Source organism: Mixophyes fleayi, chromosome 1 (assembly GCF_038048845.1).
Source record: "Mixophyes fleayi isolate aMixFle1 chromosome 1, aMixFle1.hap1, whole genome shotgun sequence".
In the NCBI taxonomy this organism is placed as follows: domain Eukaryota; kingdom Metazoa; phylum Chordata; class Amphibia; order Anura; family Limnodynastidae; genus Mixophyes; species Mixophyes fleayi.
The window spans coordinates 167,054,410-167,072,211 of NC_134402.1; the positions used below are offsets into that span (position 1 = coordinate 167,054,410).

Genomic DNA, 17,802 nt, shown 5'->3' on the forward strand with positions numbered 1-17,802 from the left:
TTTGGAACATTAGAAGTGTGTGATATAACCTGAAACACAACAATATGCAAGTACTTGATATTGCCAGTTCCTTTGTATACCCAGAGCAAAGGAGTACAATTATGGACCCCCAACTATGAAGGGTAATTATATTGAAATAGAAAATAATCAGACTCATGATATATTCTTGTGTGCTGAAACCGATGTAGGGATAGTTTGTAATCGGCATTCAGCAGTTTATGAGCCAGTTACAGCACCCTACTTTTGCTTATATATGGACGCTCCATAATTCAGGTAAGGATATGTTTATAGAAATAGCTACACAAACTGTGTGTGTAATCAGTACTAATCAACATGATTAAACTTCATTAGGAAAGTCAAGTCCATTCTCGGGATGCTTATATAATGTGTCACTGTTAGACTGGCAAAACCACACATACATATTTTTACCAGAGACAACTAAACAAGTAAACCTGTATGAATTGGAATATTTGTTAATGGCTCCTATTCTATGAAAAAAGCAATGAATATTTTAATTCACCCATTGCTATTGATATTGCTTGCATTAACCATTATAATGTTTGCTAATTGATATATGTCATGTAAATCTAGAAAATCATTACTCAGATTGCGACGCACCCAGGAGGAGAATTTATTGCTCAGGTAGAGATGACCCTTCTGCCAGTGGCGAATGGCATAGCCCTTGCAGCCCTAAAAATAGGGTAATGTTCTAAAGTAGCTGCTGACACTTGCTCTATTGGGTAATGAAGGGAAAGTGCATTTTTTATATTCTAAGTGGGGATAATGTGTGGTCTAGGAGGCTTACAAGACAGAATGGTGGTGATAATATAAGAAAACACTTTGAGTTGTGCAACCTTAACAGACAAATCAGTTGATTTTCTTAGAAACAATTACAGCTGCGGCATTGCTAGTATCAGTGTGAAAATGGAATTTGGTTGTCCCCCCACAACAACGCAAGCTGGGAACTGAAGAATACAGATAGAGAAATTCAACTCGTGACTGTTCATGTGAGAAAGAAAACTACTGATATCCAAATAAGGACTGGAGGCGTTATTGAAATATGTTATGCTGTAGTTAGCAGCAACGTATGTTATATCCTTAAAAGGCTTGGGAGGAATAATTAATATAGTGACGCAATAAGCTCTATAAAAAGGTGATTCAAAATAAATGACCTTAGCTCAGAATCTTAAAAGGATATACTTGTGTGTGTCTTGATTACTGGACACCCAGTTAACTGATTTATAATAAATCACAGACAAGCTGAAGGACGTTGATAATTGAAAAAAGAACAGGCTCATTCACATGTTTTTGATCCTAACTCATATATTAAGAATCCCTGATGTTTTTTTGTCATTAGTTGTTTAATATTACAAGTAACTTGTATATAAAAGGTAGGTTATGCTAAACATATTTACTATTAAATAACAGCACTGTCCCACTTCTTACACTCTCATTATATTTTTATTTTATTTATATTGACAACTGTATAGTAGAACTACTATTTTATATGACTTATACAGTGCATTATATAATATGAACTCTTTAATTGCGTATCACATTGTCCATAACTATATACACCTTTTCCCATTTTATCCTAGAATACAGGTAGTAAAGAAGGGGAGGCTAGTGGACTGTTGGTGAGTAACATTTCTGTTTTGCATGTTACAATTATTATTACAATTGCAGCTATTGTTGGATAGTCCCATACAACAGTCATAGACAAAATATTTGGTGCTTGTGGCTCTTGAGTCTAAGGTAAAAGTTTATTTAAAGCATGAGATTGACGGATAGGATAAGTAAATGTTGCTGACAGGGGCTAGTCACTTTTTTGTTTGCTTTTTTGCCATTCTCAGTCAAAGTCGGTTTTTGGTCTGTAGAAGAAGGTTCAGTTGGTTCAGGTGTGTACAAATGCTTCCTTATTTCTTTCAATATTATATTATCCAAAAGTCTTGGTCCATAGAGATGAATTCTATAACACAAACAGACACATTTTTATTTCATTGTTCCCAAACAGATTTTCTTAAGAGTATTGTTGAACGTGAATGCTCTCAATAACTCACAGTGATTCCATATATATTTCATATACAAACCATTGAGACCAGTAGCTTAGTGTGTTTATACATGGCAAACCATGCTACATGTACTATAATTGTGCAAGTAATGCAGGCCCAGAGGTTAAATACTTGCTAATAAATTGCATTTAATGTATGGTTTGGGGGGGGGGGTTTCACAACAAGGGGTATGCTTATTATCACACTTATGCAAAGAAGTGTAAATACAAAACCTGTATATGGGTGTGGTCTTTGGGTTTTTTATTCACCAAGCTCTTGGGCATATGAGGGCAGAGCTCCTTTACTGCAAATTTGGGAGTTACCCAGGGGCAAAAATGTCGTCCTATAATTTCATGAGTGGCATCTCATTGCACAGGACAAACAAGCATTTAATAGCTTTTTTTGCATGTGCATGTTCTCTGTGGTTTACTAGTGTGTTATATGCTTGTGGACTTACCAGTGTACTGTGTGGTTTAACTGCATACTCAGTGCCCCGAATAAAGAGCAGGCAGCTGAACAATTCGTTCCAGTGCCATCACACCTCTCCTGTTCACTGTGTAATGAAGAATTCCAATGCTTTTATAGATGTTTAGTGCACTGGGTATGTGGTCAGCACTGTCATGTCACACTGCATACACAGAGCATTGAAGCATCAAAGAGCCATCATATTTTTATTATCGAGCTCCCTGCTTTTACTTCCATTTTGTTGGCTGACACTGTGCAGTCTATTTTATGCCAGCAAATGTTACAAGTCTTAGCACTGACCTCTCTTCTCATTACAGACTGTAAGGATTTGTGAAACCGACAGCCGCCTGATTAATGTTAACTGAATTAAACAAACTAAATTAACAATGGCTAAAAAGATTTAAAAAATCTTTTCATTATATAATCGCTTAAGTTAACAAACAGTGGCATGAATGTCAAGACAACCTGTATAGGTGACACAATGTAATTTGAGAGCCTGTTTTGTTGCACTCTTGGCATGAAATTGTTCATCCACCACTCCCTTCATTATTGTAGGACACTTTTCTTCTAGTTTACCTCTATCCTGGAATGGCAGTTAACTTGTTTATCTCTGTCTTGCCTATTAGAGTATGTTTTCTTTTAAGTCAACTGCAGATAGGTTTTGTTTGTTTGTTTTCAAGGAAAACAAATATACAATTGACCTGCAAGGTAAGAATTCCATATTTTTATTTCAATATATTTTATAAATAATTTACAATATGATACATACAAGGAAATAAAAATATAGTTTTCCCATTGCCAACTTTGGCAAAGGCACCATATAAGGAAACAAAAAGGGAGGGACAAGTTAGTAGACACAGAAAAGAAAGAATAAAGAAGACGAGAGAAAAAAGGAGGTAAATTGAAAATGTTGTTTGGTGTCACATTGGGGACAGGTTGGGGAAATGGTTTGAAAACAAAGATCTATCTGTTGTCTATTGACTGTGCAGTGCACCTTGTGTATAATATTGTAAATGCAGAAAATACATTACGTACTGGGTTTTCTGGTGTATGTCCAACCACCTATATGGATTTGGCTGTTTCTGTTATGTTTCAGAATAGTTTTTGTTGTCCATTCCATAGGACATGGCACGGTAATTAAGTGCTTGATCTGTGCACAGTGAATGGGGTGAGGACATTAAAGGACTGGCAAAAAAAACCTGTGTCAATGACGGCTAATGGCAGAAATGATCCCAATTAACCAAACTTGTGTAAGCATATGTAGTTATTGGGCAACCACAAAACCAATGACCCTGTATCCAAAGATACACTCTGATGCAAACCATTAGAATGTTGTGTCACTGTATTGAAGACTTCAATAGAATGACTCTGTACTTTTGCCTTGCTGGAGGATAAATAAACTACATATAAGCACACAGTCTCTGACCATTGGCCCAATCAATTCTAGTCCTTATTTGATGGTTCAGTGCAGTTTCTCCTCTCAAATATTTGAGACCCTACACACACTACCCCCTAGGATTGCAACAATTATATTTTATGTCAACGACATCTATTCCAAGGGTTTGTACCCAAAATCCAACATGAAAATTGAGGCATACAATATATGAGGTTTTTAAACCAACAACTTCAAAAGACGGTCTTTTTAAAATAGACACAATAAAATTGTTAACAAATATACTTCAAGATATTCCAATAATGGTAATGCTTGATTTAAAAGTGCCTGCATATAACAGAAAACTATTCAGTACCAGTCCTCATTGAAAAGTTATTCACCTTCAGTTTACGTAATTACTAAATGAACTGCCAGAGCTGTTTTTCACCATACTGGTAACATTTCTAAGACAGGAAGTTATCTACATGGTTTACTACATCGACATAGACAATTGGCTGATAAAGGCAGATTTAGATCTGCTTTGTGTGCACAAAAACAGAACATTTAGCCTTCTCCAGGATATTGGGTTAATTATAAAAATAAAAGTGTACAATCTGCAGTCAACTTGGCAATTAAAATTCCTGGGGTCCTAGGGTTCAGTCAATATGACACAATACCACCAGAAAGGCAAAAAGTCTTTAGACAGCACAACAGTCAGAGCAATCATCGATCACCCTCTCTCTTCATTTCAATATGTAATGATCCTAGGATACATGATATCCCCTATACAGGTAATCCTTTGAGAAAACGCTTTTATGAGAATTCTTCAGACAAATCTGCTGAATAGTTTGAACAGAGAGCTAGACATATTAGACAATCGGATTTCATTTTGGCAAATATCAATCTAGCTCCGAAGTGGTTGAAGACACCATTACAACAAGGAGGATAATCCAAGAATGATTCTGGATGACTGCAACAAACGATCCTTCACAGAATGAATGGGGTGCTCAAGCTAAAAATACATAGACAAAAGGAAAATTGTCTCAAGTACACAAGTTAAGATCACCAATGGGGATGCTTTTGAGGAATTTAAAATGGCATCTTCCACACAGACCAGTAAAAATACTGTTGAATATTAGCACAACAGTAAGTTATCTGAGTAAGATCTTAAATTTGAAATGGGATTTGAATATCATATTAAAAGATCTCAAAGAAGATCACTTTGAACTTCTAGTGGTAGCCCAGAACCATACACAGCCATAGATAAATTCGAAACCACCAGATCATCTAAACATGCTTTCACTCACCTATACAAGCTAGACCTGGAATACCTGCAGATAACTTGAAGAACACCTCCCCTTTACTAGCTGAAAGTATTGCAATGATATGTGCTGCCTAGGGACAATAAGGAAAGTTAAGATTTCTAATGACCCAATTTTTGTTTCCTTGAGACCAAAGGCAGCACTATATTTTCACCCAAAGCAAATGGCATTGCCATTGATTACTGTCTGTTGCTATGAAATTAAAGCTAAGGGAGTGGTAACATGGTGGGTCTAAATCATCTGTTGTCGACATCATCATCTTCATTTTATTTATATAGCGCCACTAATTCTGCAGCGCTGTACAGAGAACGCACTCACATCAGTCCCTGCCTCATTGGAGCTTACAGTCTAAATTCCCTAACACAGACTAGGGTCAATTTGATAGCAGCCAATTACCCTACCATTATGTTTCCGGAGTGTGGGTGGAAATCGGAGCACCTGGAGGAAACCCACGCAAACACGGGGAGAACATACAAACTCCACACAGATAAGGCCATGGTCGGGAATCGAACTCCTACCACATTCCAGTGCAAGGCGTTTAAGCTTATGTTATGCCTTCGTAAGGATAGGTAAGTAAAAATATTCACTTTCAAAGTATGTTTACAAATAACATGTACAATGTTGGATAAAAAGTCTATGCATTTTATGTACAGTTTTAACAAGTCACATCTCTCCATCTGTCTGATGTACTCACTAAATCGGCCCAGTCCACTACTTTCATATTACACATTTTGAAAGTGTTGCACAGTGCTATAGCTGCTATATGCTATATGTACCAGACAGATAAAATAAAGCACACTCAGATGTGAGGATAACCTTGTTTAAATAACCACCATTGTTTTGATTAACTTTAGGAAATAACCACTTTGTTTGCATCTTTATTTAAAAAAATGGATGATGTATGTTTAGAAAATACTTACCAGTTACACATTTCTCTCATCTCTGTGTTTTGTTATGATTTCTTCTTTCCTGGAAATACTAATGAGAAGAGACAGAATTAAAAACTGCCGTTGAAACGGTTGCCTTTTATTCATATCGTGTTCTAGAGGGTTAAGTGAATTCCAGCATGTTAGTTGGCTGTTAAGGGATCATCTAGACTGGAAACAGCAATCCCACAATAGGTTTTTTTTTTTTGGGGGGGGGGGTTTATTTTTATTTTTTTAGTATGCATCTGACTTTTCTCATTTTTCTTAGCTGTCCTTCAAATCATCATCTCCTTTATCCAATTTTTTCTGGAGGTTGCAAAATATAAGGCTGCAAGTTACACACAGTCTCACTGCATGCCATGAAGGCAGAGGATAATGGAGAAAGGGGGTAATTTTAATTAATTTTAAGTTTACGGCACAAAGAGCTCAGATGGGCATTTCAAAGACTCTGCTCACTATGTCATGTTCTATGTGAATAGTTCATGACACTGTGCAGAATTATAAAACATTAATAGCATCTTGAAGAAGCAAACCAAGGAAATTGGTAAATGCCAGCATTCTTCTTATAGCTTGCAACAGTGCTTCCCCCCCCCCCCCCCCTTGGGATTGCTGCTTTAAGAGTAAAAGCGAACAAGCCACCAGATTTCTATTTTATATTAATCAATGCAACCACACTTAGGGGAACAAAAATATTGCTTGTTCAAAAATGTTATGTATGCTATAATTTAAGATTTCTTATTTTACAATATTGGTTTCAGAATATAACTGACACCACTAAAGTCTTGATATAGCATTAAGGTAAGGTTTTGTATTATAATGTGCACTTCTATAATTAGCACACTTGAAATTTTACTATATGTAATTTCTTTAAAAAGACCTATTTATTAATGCATGAACACTGCCTAAATTACTGTTTTTGCATGGTTTAGACATTTATAAGTTACATAGCTGTGTAACAAAAGCTTAATGCAGGAAAAATCATAGATATATCATGCATTAGGCTAAGTATGGCATTAATCCGCAGTCTCTATCAATTTTAATGGAGACTGTGGTCTGGAGCTATTTAAGAAGCTCCAAAATGCTTAGCTTTTTCAGAGCTTGAGCCCATTGGCTAATGCCATCTGATTAGCCATTCTACCCTATGGGTAAAGCAATGTGGTAGGAATCTTCTACCACTACTGTGGGTCTGGGTGTCTGCTTGACACCCCCACCCACGGTTACCATTCTACTCCTCCTTCCCAGGGAGGCTCACCCCAAACTTTGACAACTGCTGAACTTTGTACTGGCATGCTTCTTGGATGCATTAATTAGATGATGAATCCCAATGTACAATTATTCCTTTTGGTTATCAGTATCTGCATTTTATTACACAAACTCAATGTATAGAAAACCAAGTCAGTGGCCAGCACATTACACTCATCAAATCAGCTAATCCAAAGAAAAGCTATTTTTGGTGACAAGCATGCAAAAAGGACACCTTACTGCTGACTAGTATACAACGCAGAGGACCATATATATAATATAGCTCCCATACTGGTGGAAAATACATACAGCAGTGGATGGTGCACATTACAAAACATAGTAATTAGTACAACCAGCAAATCCGACACAACTAGTAGACACCGTAAATTCCCACAGTAAACAGTATAGCCGAACAAACAAAGCTTAGTAATGATTAGGGTACACAGCAAAGCCCCAGAGTTAGTTGTTTATCAGAACATAACAAATCCCCAACGTGATTAGTATAACAGAGAAGCACCATGTATACACACCAGAGTCCCAAGTGTTCAGGTACTCACAGTTAGGAAGTGCTTGCAGGTGCCTGGGACATTGATGTCTTGCTTTATCATTAAATTATTTTTGTATTTAACTGTATTCTTAATTGTACCAGATGTTCAAATTAAGCCCTGCAGCCCTATCTAAATGTGTATGTCTGTGAGTACAGTAAATTTAAAAATAACTAATTTTAAAATGTAATTTCCGACAAAACAATACAGTCTGAAATACAACATATTTAAAGGTATTTCAAGGTCTTTCATTTTGTTAAATGTTGCTAGATTTTTAAGTTTGGAATCACCAGTGATTGTCAAACTTGCAATCCCACTGGTAAATCAAGGATGATGAGTCATGTTTGCACTAGCTGGAAAAAAAGACTCTATTAATTGTGAATGGATTCAATGTGTTACTATGTGTGTGGGTATATACAAGTATATATAGTCTGAGTATTATTGAGATAAATATGCAAACATCTCATTTTAAAAATCTATGGGGCTTATATGGACAAAATTATGTAGGAGAAAGAAGGAATTAGACTCCCTATGACCTCGTCACGCCTTTTAATCAAAATCAATATTGTGTAAAATGCAAACACGGATGGGATTTTGTAAGGGGGTACACATAAGGTAAAAATAATAAAGCAAGCTAGTATGCTTTACTATCTTTTTAGGGGGAAAAAAAATATTATACATTGGGTAAACTCTCCTACTATTTTTCTGTAAAACACCTGATATTTATTGCAAAGGTCTTAACTTAATTATTCTCACTCATTTAATGTTTAACAAAATAAATAAAGCAAATGATCACCATTCATATAGGCATTCTCCTTTCCATGCTGCACTGGTATATTATTGTCTAGTGACAATTGATTCACTATTTTTCTTGTGTTGGATTGAACAGATTTCTTCTGGGCTTCAGTTTCTCCTACAGAGTAATCTGAAAGGGAAGGGCAAAGGGGACTGTGTGATAGCAGGTACCTGAATGTATTTATCTGTGCCCCTGAGGATAGATTACAACCAAACACTGTGCCCCGTTTCACATGTAATAACTTCATTTAATTCAACAACACATGTGGATTCTGAGTAAGAATAGGAGACCAATGGATGTATACACCAAGGTAACATAGTCCTGCTATGATGTTTACTTGGTAAATTTAAATAAGTTAATTGAAATAGCTATTAGAACTATTGCAAGTGTGTTTAAATTTTACATGTTTATTGCACTTAATCATGATTAGAATATAGTAGTATAATAGTAGCTCTTAATTTTCATTTCTTGATAATCAGTGGGCCAAATAAGCTCGGAAATATGTGACTCAATATAGCAGTAAAATGGAAAAACATCTTTATGTTTTCTATGGGACTATTGGTTAATTATATTAGGTAACAACTCTAGCATAATGAGTATGGTCAACTTAATAGTAAGTGATTCATGAAATTGCATTTTGCAGAGCTGTTGGAAATAAATTAAAGATTAACTTTTTGTGGTGAGACAAAAGTAGCACAATGGCTTCACTGTGGAATAGAGATCAAAACTTGAATGAATCAAAATGCTAAAGTCATATTGTTGAATATATTAAGTATGGAATGTCAGTAAAATATGGTTCTGAAGATCAGAATTTTGAAAACATTTAGGGTCTTTGTTTTTTTTTATAGCAAAGTAGAAGTGATATTATATTACAAAAAACATGGGTACACAGAGCAAAACAGGATGAACTTTTCCGTAACAGATCAACAAATCAGTTGCAGCGATATCTCAAATAGTATTACAGAAACAATAACTACATATCTTATTATGATGACTGAATTCACCATCATCTTGCAGAAATTACACAAATACCCCACAAATAATTATCAACCACTTTACATAAATAACTAATATACCAACAATATTCACAGTTCTGTGCAATAAGCCACTGCTCCAACAGCATGCACTATGTATCATGGAGCTCAGCTTTCCAATATCAAACAATAATCCAAATTAACAAAATAACATGAATAAGAAGGTTTCGTAACCAATACAACAAAAAAATACCACACAAACTATTAAAAAATAAATGAATTCAAGCATTGTCAAAAGATACTACTAGTTACCATGTAATTATTCACTGAATGAATCACATACATTGAAAGCAATATTGTTAATAGAAAACCATATTAATGTAGTTCTGTGATCTGCAGAGTCTGATAATGAACGTGTCTCACCATAAATGCAGGATCAATAGAAAATATAAGTTATACATAAATTATACTATTGATTGACCTATTCCATACACGTTGCAAGTGTTCTTGAAATGAAGGTCTTTCCTTCAGGCAATTGTTTAAAAATGTTAAGTATTTGTGGAACAAAGCACTGTTCACGTAATATATTCTATTTAACTGTACTGGTATTTATTTAACACTCTCAATATACATCATGCCAGTCAGGAGACAACCTTCTATTGCATTTCTACATTTCTTCTATTTCATTACTACTTTTCTTCCTGAGCTAATGACAAGGAACATGGGGGCAGGGAATCAAACTTTAGACAATTACATTTAAATAAACTTTCCTATAGTGTAATAAATATATTGATATGAAATGCATTAAACATAAGTAGAACTAATATAGTTTTTTTTTGGTCACATGATCCACTACAATGATTTACAATTAGCCTATGGCAAAAAGCAGAAGTATGCTTTTTTTCTTTGTTAAGGAATTGGCAAGTTTAATTCTGCAGCACAGCAACAATAATGTCTAATATATATTGTTACTTTTCTTTATAGTTGCTTGCAGAACTTTTTCATCTTATATATAAAAAATCATTGGTGCTCGTCTGTCCGGTTATGCATTCAGATACCCTTGCACCGACTGCAACGTGAAGTGGTCCAGTTGGATCCTGGTCAGGTTTCAGGGGGGGGGGGGTTAGGATCCCATTTGCACCTCCCGTTGGTATAGGCTGAGCAGAACTTTGACACAAGGAGCCTGTTCTGGGCCTTCCACTGGATGGATTTGGATGACATCTTATCTGCTAATTTTTTTTTAAAATGTTGACCGTTACATCCAACTCATTGTTAATGTAATAACTTGAAGATTTAAACCCGGTTACTGCAAGTAGTTTTTAATAAAACAGACTGTTTATCTTTTACGAAAGCACAATCTAATATTCCTAGTGAAAAAAAAAGACACCCAAAAGACAGGAGCTATATTATGTGTAGCCTTTTCTAGTCTACTAACACAATCTAATTCTAGGACAGCATATTGTGACACACAACATTATGTCACCAAGTTATCTTCTGAACTTTTCTGGTGCTAATTTTTTCTTCTATGAAGATGCATGCTATTGGATGTATTCATGGTTGGCACCTGCGGCGGAACTACCATTGTTGCAGCAGGTGTGGTGCATCGGAACCAATGGAGATAATGGGGTCTGATGCATGAGGAACTAACGAGCTGTGGAGCCTGATTCCCTCCTCCCCACTTCTCTGCACCGGGGTCCACAGCTCACTAGTTCCGACTTTTTGGCCCATTTTTTTTGTATGATGCATAACATATGGATGTAACGCCCAGTGGCCTAAAAACTTACTGTAGCAATTATGACCAGATCTATGACTACTGGTAGTGATCCCTAGATGCACCAGGCACATTGGAATGGATACAAAACTGAGACAAAATAAATCCTGCCTGATCAGCCCAAACAATGTCCTGACCTGCATTAATTCCACCCTGTTCCGCCCACATGATAATGTAGCCCCTTACCTATATTTTGGGATTCGAGAATCAGATATATATCATATCGTATTAAATATTTGGTACAGCTCTTCCCAGTTAAATGTAGAGAGTAGTCAATGATTCCCTTCCTAAAAGCTCCCCTGACATCAATCAAATTTGAAAGAGCTGGTTTATATTTTGCAATGATATATTTAGCTAAGCCACTGCTAGTTTCCTTATAAGTAAATATTGAACTATACCAAAAAATTCCATTTTTAGGAAATAAATAAATTCATACCAATATGTGTGTCATATATGTTAGTAATGAATGGCTTCAGTTTCCCTCTTGTTTCATTAATAAAATGATTCACAACTTCATCAAGGGTTTTCAGTTTGACCTTGGTAGCAAACAAAAACAACAATATTATAAACATAATTAATTTATCAAATGCAAAAGGGCAAAATAAAATATGACTTGTATGGAAAAAAAATCACAGCTTAACATTAAACTCCACAATGCGCAAGTGTACGGAAGATAAGACTAACTAGGCCTCTGAAATACTAGCCCCAGCCACTTCAGTATAGTTAATAACTATTCTGGTCAAATAATCACATCAATGTTCCCCCTCTCCTGCCCATATATTAATGTAAAGTTCGGCACAAGGCACTTTATAAATTATATTCCGTGTTTAATAATATGTAAAAAAAAATATATATATCTATACTAAAGCTAAAAGTAGAATTAAAAATGCTTTCCCTGGTGTCTAGTGAAAATTGGGCAGCGCGGTGGCTTAGTGGTTAGCACTTCTGCCTCAGATCACTTTGGTCATGAGTTCAATTCCCGACCATGGCCTTATCTGTGTGGAGTTTGTATGCTCTCCCCGTGTTTGCGTGGGTTTCCTCCCACACTCCAGAATCATACTAGTAGGTTAATTGGCTGCTATCAAATTGACCTCAGTGTTTGTGTTAGGGAATTTAGACTGTAAGCTCCAATGGTGCAGGGACTGATGTGAGTTCTCAGTACAGCGCTACGGAATTAGTGGCACTATATAAACAGCTGATGATGATGAATTGTAGCAGCGCTCCCAAGCGATTCTCAGATGCTACAGCACAAAATATCCAGACCAATAAGCTTGCACGGGGGCCAGGGACATGCACAGAACTGAAAGCTTCAAGTAGGCAAAACTGACCGCTAAAAGGATTACCTCCAGCAATAACAATATTATCGCTTATGGTAACCCCTATGATGTATAAGGCAAAAGAAAAAAAAAGCCCTATGTCTGCCAAAACTCATTTTATTGGCAATAGGGCTTTACGCCCTTTGATAAATAAAGACCACAGGTTTTTTTACTGACTGACAGAAGTGTGCTGGCTGATCTGGGAGTATATTGATCAAAATGAGAACAGTCTTTCGAATGAAAAATCATTAGCTGCTAAGATTTATAATATCTGAATTTCTCTGACACTTACACTATGGATTGTAAAGTCAGTTTACCACAGATAAAAATGACTACAATTATCAGACTGGTAATACTGTGATTTTTTTTTCCAACTGTAAAAGTAATCTTAATGTTCTTTATCTTCATTTCCCTATTCTGTTCCTCTATTGCTGTCCCTTTAATTCCCGACACTTCCAGATTCTGCAGGTTACAATTTAACTAATTGAAGCTTTGTGTACACATATACATTTAAAGTAGAACACTTTAAATGTGTATGTGTACCCAATGCTTCTATTATTTAGCCATCAAAACCAGTGAAATATTTATGTTTGCAGTCACAGCAAGAATAATGTTGTTATAGAATTCTTCTTCTCATTTGGTGATAGGGATAACTGAGTACTGGTGGTACAATCAAGAACATTGAGAGTGCGCACTTGGAACACCAAATATGAAGGCAACAGGGTAAAACTGTCAGGACATACACTGAGTAAAACTCTTATTTTTGGCATATGCCATTACTGTAGGATTGTTTGTTATTTTTGAAAGGGGTAATAGTGGGCTCAGGGCTAAGATTGCATCAGTGTTCAACACATACAAGGAAACTACTGGAAATGTATTTCTAAAGTAAAAACTTGCATTTTCAGAATTTGAAGGAGAGGGTGCAGTTTGGGGTGAGATCAAGAACAGCATAATTTTAGAGCTACAGTAAGTATTTAATGTTATGGCAGTAGGGTAAAGACAAGCATGCTACATTTTATGTATGTCTATATATTTTGACCCAGGAAATCTTACAATTTCCTTGGTCAAGCAATTAGGTTGATAGAGTAGAAATCCATCTTTGAAACAGGAGTTCACAAGTCTGTGACCACTATACTTCAGCCAGGCTCCTGCATTTCCTTTTGTCCTCCAGCAGCCTTCTCCCCTTGACTGCCTCATGCATCCAATTACAGTATTTAACCATAAAATGGGCAGCAGCGAATATATCTTGCTTTCCTTCTCTTCAGTGAACTTCAGTTGGAGCTGAATGAAACAACCAATGGCAGCTGTGGTAGTAGCTGTCATCATTTCACAGCTGAACATGGTTCCTGGCAACACTGGAACAGTGATATGTAGCGTTAATGGGGTTGAGTAAAGTGTGCTGCTTCTAGAGCTCTGCAAAATGTGGTCATGGTTGTGTAGTATGTATGTATTGTTACTTTTAACGCTTTCTTTCTATGACTGTATAATGTGTTGCAGGCCCTGGCAATGAGAAACAATTTTTGCTGTGGAATATGCTGTTGGAAATAGCTACCAACGATCATTTTGCATAGGGGTCTAGGACTGCTATATATTGCTATACAATCCTGTTATACAAGTATATGGAGATACAATATGCATCAGGTATTATTAAAAAGAAACAACAAAACATACAGGCCTGTCTAGTTCAATGGTGAAGCCAGTGTGTGTTTTAATTATCTTGTAATGTTTGACATGAGGCCTGCAAAGGGGAAAAAAACATAATCAGTCGACATCCATGATCTGATCTATAATGATTTTTGATACATTATTTTAATTAATGTTATACACTTAAAGTTCTACCTATATTGTCTACATTGATTTTTATTTCTTTTACATAATATGATGACAAAAATAGCAGAGTAGGTGCCATGTCAACCACTTAAACCAAACACATATAAAATATACATAATGCTAAATGAGCACAGGCAGGGATTAATCAGTGTTCTGGTTTCTTTTGTCTGTTAATAAATAATCCTTTAAAACGCTGTTCGATTTGTTGGTATTTTATAAATAAAATGTAATAATAATATTCTACCAGAAAACGTTTGCAGCTGTAATGTGAATATTTACAGTGAATAAAGTGTTTATTGGGGCATAAAGGTTTTGAATTCAGCAAGTTTCCCAAAAGTGGAAATACGATTTAATAAACTGATAAAAGGGGCATTCCTCCGCCCAGTATGTGACTCTTTTCTCCGGTCAAATTGTATTTTTATTGAATCAGTGGTGATTTAAAAATTGTACACATATCCTGCATATAAAAAAAAGCAATAAAAGAGGTCAAAACACTTAAGTGTTTTTATGATTCTTCTGGCATTCTATGAAGTGCACAAACAAAACATATGTTTGCAGTAACCTCCAGTGTAATCAGCTTTAGTCCCTCTGTGTGCCTCAAGGGCATAGGGCAGTGGAGAAAGATGGCGGCATTTCTAGAGGAGCAGAAGTTTGCACAGGCTGAAATGGGAGGAGGTGGGTGGAGTGAAGGCGACCCTTGCTAAGTACAGAGTAGGTGCATTGGTGCGTCTTTTTTCTGCGGAGCAGTGGAAAAAGAGATTTCATTTTGCATCTTTATTGAAATGAGTTAAAGAGGTAGAGAGGGTGCATCTTGCTGTGCAGAGGGGCACATGGCTATTTTTAAACTGCAGAAAAATGTTCATGCTCTCCGAGTAATGTAATAAACAGCTATACACACATAAAAGTGACATAAAAACCTGATGTCTCCTCATTTTCATGATTCATTTAAGCCATAAATGAGGCTGAACTAAGCAGTATTTTAGGAGAACAACTAATCATTCAATTTAATGAGAGGTAATTCTAATGGTAAGAGGTTGGACTTTGATGTGGCGTATACGTTTTTCCACATACCCAGGAGCACTTATAGAATGTGTGCAGATGTGCACTTTGGTGTGCACTGGTCTGAACATCTAGAAACAAATTCTTTTGCAGTGCATTACATAAATTGACCTCCACTGTGTGCAGTACATTCACACAGTCTGTGGTTACTTAGTATGTGATTAGATGATAAACACGTCATGCTGCTGCTCTGTTGAGGCATTGTGCAGCCTCCTTGTGGGAAGAAAGGCCAATTGTGAGGTCCATTAAAAGTAGAGATGGTCACTGACCCCCGTGTTTTGGTTTTGGATTCGGTTTTGGATCTGGATTACCGTCGTGTTTTGGTTTTGGTTTTGGTTTTGCAAAACCGCCATTGCGTGTTTTGGTTTTGGTTTTGGTTTTGTTTGGTTTTGTTTTGCTATTTTGTTGGAAAATCCATGTTTTTGTGCCTAAAATAACCCAATTTAGTGCTCCAACTGTTTTAGAGACAAGTAATCTAATTGTTGAGGTAATAAATCATCCAAAAAAACTGTTTAATTCTTCGTTGGTAGGCCTTCATTTATTCTACACACAAAACAGATTGTCTTCCTCTCCATCTTTGCATATTGGCAATGCAGCCATCGTCTTTGGATGTATATTACACCCTACACTTATAGTTAAATATGTAAAGAAATGGAAAAAGACAGTTTGCTTTCTGTCTCTATAGGCCCCCCTCCACTTTTTTTAAAAAACAAAAAATTCAGCCATTATAGACTGTACAATATTAATTGACATGGAGAAAGCCAGTTTGGTTTCTGTCTCTCTAGGCCCCCCTCCACTTGTATAAAATACTAATAAATTCAGCCGTTATATACTGTACAATATAAATTGAAATAGACAAAGGCAGTTTGGTATCTGTCTGCATCAGATCCTCTCTCCACTAGGAGTAAAATAGAAAACTATTCAGCCGTTATATAATCTAGAATATAAATAGAAATTGAGAAAGGCAATTTGGTATCTGTCTGCATCATAATCATCAACATCATCATTAGCGCCCTCGTCGCCTACACAAATCTCCCCCTCATCCTCTTCTAATTCCAAAGTGGCATCCTCAATTTGGGTATCACCGGCTACACTCGGGCTATTAAGGCACACATCAGCAGAATGCTCACGATTAGACATCCCACTGTTGGATGGACTCTCCACAGGGATTGTTGTCATTTGTGAATCAGAGCAAATATTCTCCTGTAATGCCTCACTGTTATCTTGCAGCTCGGCTTTGACGCGTAACAGTAGTTGTGCACCAATTGTAGGCTGGGTAACTTTTTGGGATCTGCCACTAATAGCCAAAGGTGAAGGCCTCATTCTCTCTTTGCCACTGCGTGTGTAGAATGGCATGCTTGCAATTTTTTTTTTATCGTCACTTAACTTTTGCTCAGTTACACTTCTTTTTCGCTTCAATACAGTAAATTTTTTTGGGGGTTTTGTTTTTTGCACTAATTTGGAAACACTCTGTTGTTTGACATCGCCTTGGCCAGATGACGTACTGGGAACACTAACATCAGGACTTGTGACAGAACCTGGTTGCTCATTCAGATCATATGTGGACTGCTTTGAATCCATTCTGAGCGCAAACCACTGGGGAGTGCTAAAAATTATTTGGTAGATACTGCTGACAGATATGACTTTTGACAGCCAGAAATATTAATGCACAATTAGGGAGGACACCCCAAAAACACTGAGGAGTGCTAAAAATTATTGAGTAGATACTGCTGACAGATATGACTTTTGACAGCCAGAAATATTAATGCACAATTAGGGAGGACACCCCAAAAACACTGAGGAGTGCTAAAAATTATTGAGTAGATACTGCTGACAGATATGACTTTTGACAGCCAGAAATATTAATGCACAATTATGGGGGACACCCCAAAAACACTGAGGTGTGCTACAAATTATTGAGTAGATACTGCTGACAGATATGACTTTTGACAGCCAGAAATATTAATGCACAATTAGGGAGGACACCCCAAAAACACTGAGGAGTGCTAAAAATTATTGAGTAGATACTGCTGACAGATATGACTTTTGACAGCCAGAAATATTAATGCACAATTAGGGAGGACACCCCAAAAACACTGAGGAGTGCTAAAAATTATTGAGTAGATACTGCTG

The 17,802-nt window shown here is 36.4% G+C and overlaps 1 protein-coding gene across 2 annotated transcripts in view; it reads right to left on the reverse strand.

The window, feature by feature from the left end:
- Positions 1 to 1,727: 1,727 nt before the first annotated feature.
- Positions 1,728 to 17,802, reverse strand: part of STAP1 (signal transducing adaptor family member 1) — an 80,323-nt gene continuing 64,248 nt past the window's right edge. Inside the window, exons 7-11 of one of the 2 annotated variants that reach the window (XM_075203408.1) lie at positions 14,452 to 14,518; positions 11,901 to 12,000; positions 8,720 to 8,848; positions 6,131 to 6,188; positions 1,728 to 1,969 (exon numbers count right to left, since the gene is read on the reverse strand). In XM_075203408.1, the coding sequence (XP_075059509.1) occupies positions 6,163 to 6,188; positions 8,720 to 8,848; positions 11,901 to 12,000; positions 14,452 to 14,518 (322 nt within the window). In that variant the 3' untranslated portion in view covers positions 1,728 to 1,969; positions 6,131 to 6,162. The remainder of the gene's footprint in view (positions 1,970 to 6,130; positions 6,189 to 8,719; positions 8,849 to 11,900; positions 12,001 to 14,451; positions 14,519 to 17,802) is intronic. The other variant, XM_075203418.1, reaches the window with a different exon arrangement.